The following is a 3,406-nucleotide window of genomic DNA, read 5'->3' as shown; positions in this document are numbered from 1 at the left end:
CTTAGAAGAATGTAAATTATGTGGCAAGACTTAAAAGTAAAGCTGTACCACGTTTTGTCCAAAAATCAGCATTTTCCATTCCCGGATTTAAATCAACTGTCACTACGAAAGCCGATCGGTCTTGATTTCCACATCGTTGAGGGTAATAATAGCATGGACAGTTATATAAACCTTGAAAATAAAAGCAACTATTGCTTAAAGTATTCATCACTAATGCTTATAACTATTTATTTGCAATTTTATAACTATCTATACTATTAATAATATAATTTTCATGTAGAAACTAATTAAAGAAAATAACTTTTTTCAATCTATATGAGCAATATATTTTATGCATTTTATGTATATTAATTATTTTATATTTTACATTAACTCTCGTTAAAACAGATGAATTTACCCTTGAATTTTTGTTGACCTTGTTCAGTCGGTTTAAAATGAATAACCGGCATATTGTAAATTAGTTGCATAGGGGCTGGATCTATGAGAGTTCCTCGATTTGAATCCCATCCTGCACCTTCTAAGAACATGGATCGTATGTACACACCAATCTAGAACAATATCAACTGTTTTTATACATACTGTATTCAAGGCCATTAATGACATTTATATTAAAATAATGTAGAAAACGTATGATATTTACCATTATCATATATAAATTCAAATAAATTGTCAAATAAATAAATGCTAATGAATGAACGCATACAAATTTATGATAATTCATTTTATAAGAATTTTTTAAAAGGAATGCCATTTGAATTTTTCTGCAATGTACGAACATATGGCAATGGATAAGGTAACATTTATGCATAACAAATTTTTATAAAGGTAATATTGATTTTTATAACAAGCTGTAATAATTATGAAATAATAGAAGTAAAATAAAAACCAATTATAAAAATATTTTTATTTTTTATTATATTTATATACTTAGAATCAAGAAATTAATATATGAAGGTAAAATCATTACTCTAATATATACATATTAAAATTAATTGATAAAAAATCAGTATAATTAATTACAATAATACAAATACAATTATTAATCAAAGAAAAATTAAAATGATTAATTTACTTTAAATTTGAAATCAATAGAGTTATAGTTGCTTAGCGTACTTTTTAAATGAATTTTTTTTTTTTATGCAATTATACGTCGTCTTAAGGAAAGTATTGAATTAATGCCCAAGATTTACGATATATTAATATTAATATGTAACAAATTAATGTGTTTTTATGGTAAGAAATTTTTATAATATAAAATATAATGAGATTTATAATAGCTCGAGATATTTATCACTATACACTATACTATTATAAACTGTTTATGATAAAATATTTACTTTTTCTAAATTATACACGCGATATAATTCTACATGTGAGGGAAATGATTACGAGACGTTAATTGTTCTATATATCACCTCGGGTTGCTCAAATCGGCTTTCGGCACCTTCTTTAAACACTTTGAATTCCCAGCAAAGTGAATCAATAGATATCGAGGAGCGCCTTGCTTCTGTCTGTAATACGGCAGTGAGAAATCCTGTTGGGAATGTGAAGGCTGATAACCAGAAAAGCAATGGTGGCTGTACAGTTTCGGCCCACATTGCTAAGTGTTCGACACGTTGCACTAGATCACGCGTCCACGCTCCTAAGGCCTTTAGAGACGGATAGGTTCGTGACCAGGTAGCAGGTACTCGACCTTCCAAAATGCATGTGAATGTGTTATCGAGTTCTGTCGACATCACCACAAGACCCTTAATTGCACGGCAGAGGTCATTGAGGCTATTACGCGTTGTTTTCAGCAGATTATTATAACGTATTATCTCCTGGAGTAAAACCACATCAAGAGGTTTTTTGTGTGCACCCATTAGCTTCTCTGTGTTTTCATAGTCAATCGATCTTGGTAGCTTTACAAGTACATCCTGGGCCAGTTGGATTACCTGTTACGGAAGTTACGAAGTTTTATTTGAAATTTATGTTGCTCATTTAATTATGATATTTTTCTTCCGATATGGTTACGATACTTGGCTATTATTTAAACTTTTATAGATTAATTATTTATCACGAATATTCTATGAAATTTTTAATTCAATCTATTTAATCATCATTATAAATTAACAAATTTTAATACTACGATAATTATTATTATAATTTTATATATATTAATTTTAATTAATAAATTTTATAACTAATAATAATTGCCTTAAAAATAAATAAGACATAAAAGTAGTTTATAATTCCAATCAAAAGATAATAAAATCATTAATAATAACAAATAAATTATATATATATATATATATATATATATATAATTATTATATAATAATCTCATATATTTCAGTCATAGAAATTCAGATGAAATTAACTAATAGTGCTTAATGATAAACATAATACATGCGATTAATAAAACTTTTTCATTCTGTATTATATAATTGTAAATAATTTTGCTTAACAAATATTTAATCTTTAAAGCATTGTTAAAATGAAAATTTAGCAATCCTGCGATATATTAGCTTTATTAAATATTTTAAGTCCGAATATCGTATTCTTATGTTATTTTATTTTAAACACGATTTTTTGCTATATATGAATTATCTCAATATGAGTATATAAATATATATAGCTTATATTTTAATAATTAATAAAATGCATAAATTACTTATAAAAAATAATTTTGTCTGTATTTGTGTATTTTTATTATTTTTAAAATTATTTTGCTTATTTAAATTTTATAATTTTTATAACGAGTATCAATTCTGGTAGAAATTTCTATTTATTAATTTTGGACAAATAATTTCTTCATAGTTATTTGTAATAATTATTATATATCATTTATTGATAAAATAATTATTAGTTGGTAATAAAGCTTTTGAAACTGGGAATACATAAATATACATACTGGAAAATAAAGCTTATTGAATTTTGTATTTTCGTAATGTTAATGCACCATATATCTATCTGTCAGATACACAAACACACGTAAACGGACATACATATTATATAATTTTCAACTCTACGTAACATTTCTATGCATTGTATATTACTTTTTATTTTTATTATAATTGAACTCCTTACCTTCTACTTTATAAAAATAAATGATAGAATTTATTTTTAGATTTTTCAACTTTATAAAATATTTTTTCACCAGGCTAATTGGAATGAAATTTATTAATCGTATTTAAGCGATAAATTATCACCCAATATTAATAATTACTCTAAAGAGATCAATAAGCCTTAGAATACATAGAAATAGGAAATTTAACAACTATAATATAAATTATTTATGTGAATAATTATAGGTATGAAATACGCATTGGGAGAAAATGTTTCCGAGGAAAAGCAAAAGGAGAACGCTTCTTTGGGTTTAAGGGCTTCGAGTGGTGCTCTCTCCTGTAATAATTTTAGCGTCGTG

The 3,406-nt window shown here is 25.5% G+C and overlaps 1 protein-coding gene across 1 annotated transcript in view; it reads right to left on the bottom strand.

The window, feature by feature from the left end:
- kl-2 (dynein heavy chain 2, axonemal kl-2) overlaps positions 1-3,406 on the bottom strand; it is a 78,670-nt gene continuing 75,264 nt past the window's right edge. Inside the window, 3 exon segments of the mRNA XM_011507497.1 lie at positions 1-171; positions 398-548; positions 1,416-1,934. Coding sequence (XP_011505799.1) covers positions 17-171; positions 398-548; positions 1,416-1,934 — 825 coding nt within the window. The 3' untranslated portion in view covers positions 1-16.

The sequence above is a fragment of the Ceratosolen solmsi genome, unplaced genomic scaffold, assembly GCF_000503995.2.
Source record: "Ceratosolen solmsi marchali unplaced genomic scaffold, CerSol_1.0 scaffold6, whole genome shotgun sequence".
Taxonomy (NCBI): domain Eukaryota; kingdom Metazoa; phylum Arthropoda; class Insecta; order Hymenoptera; family Agaonidae; genus Ceratosolen; species Ceratosolen solmsi.
Note: the sequence above shows the minus strand (reverse complement) of the source record. Positions and strands in the feature narration are given on the sequence as shown.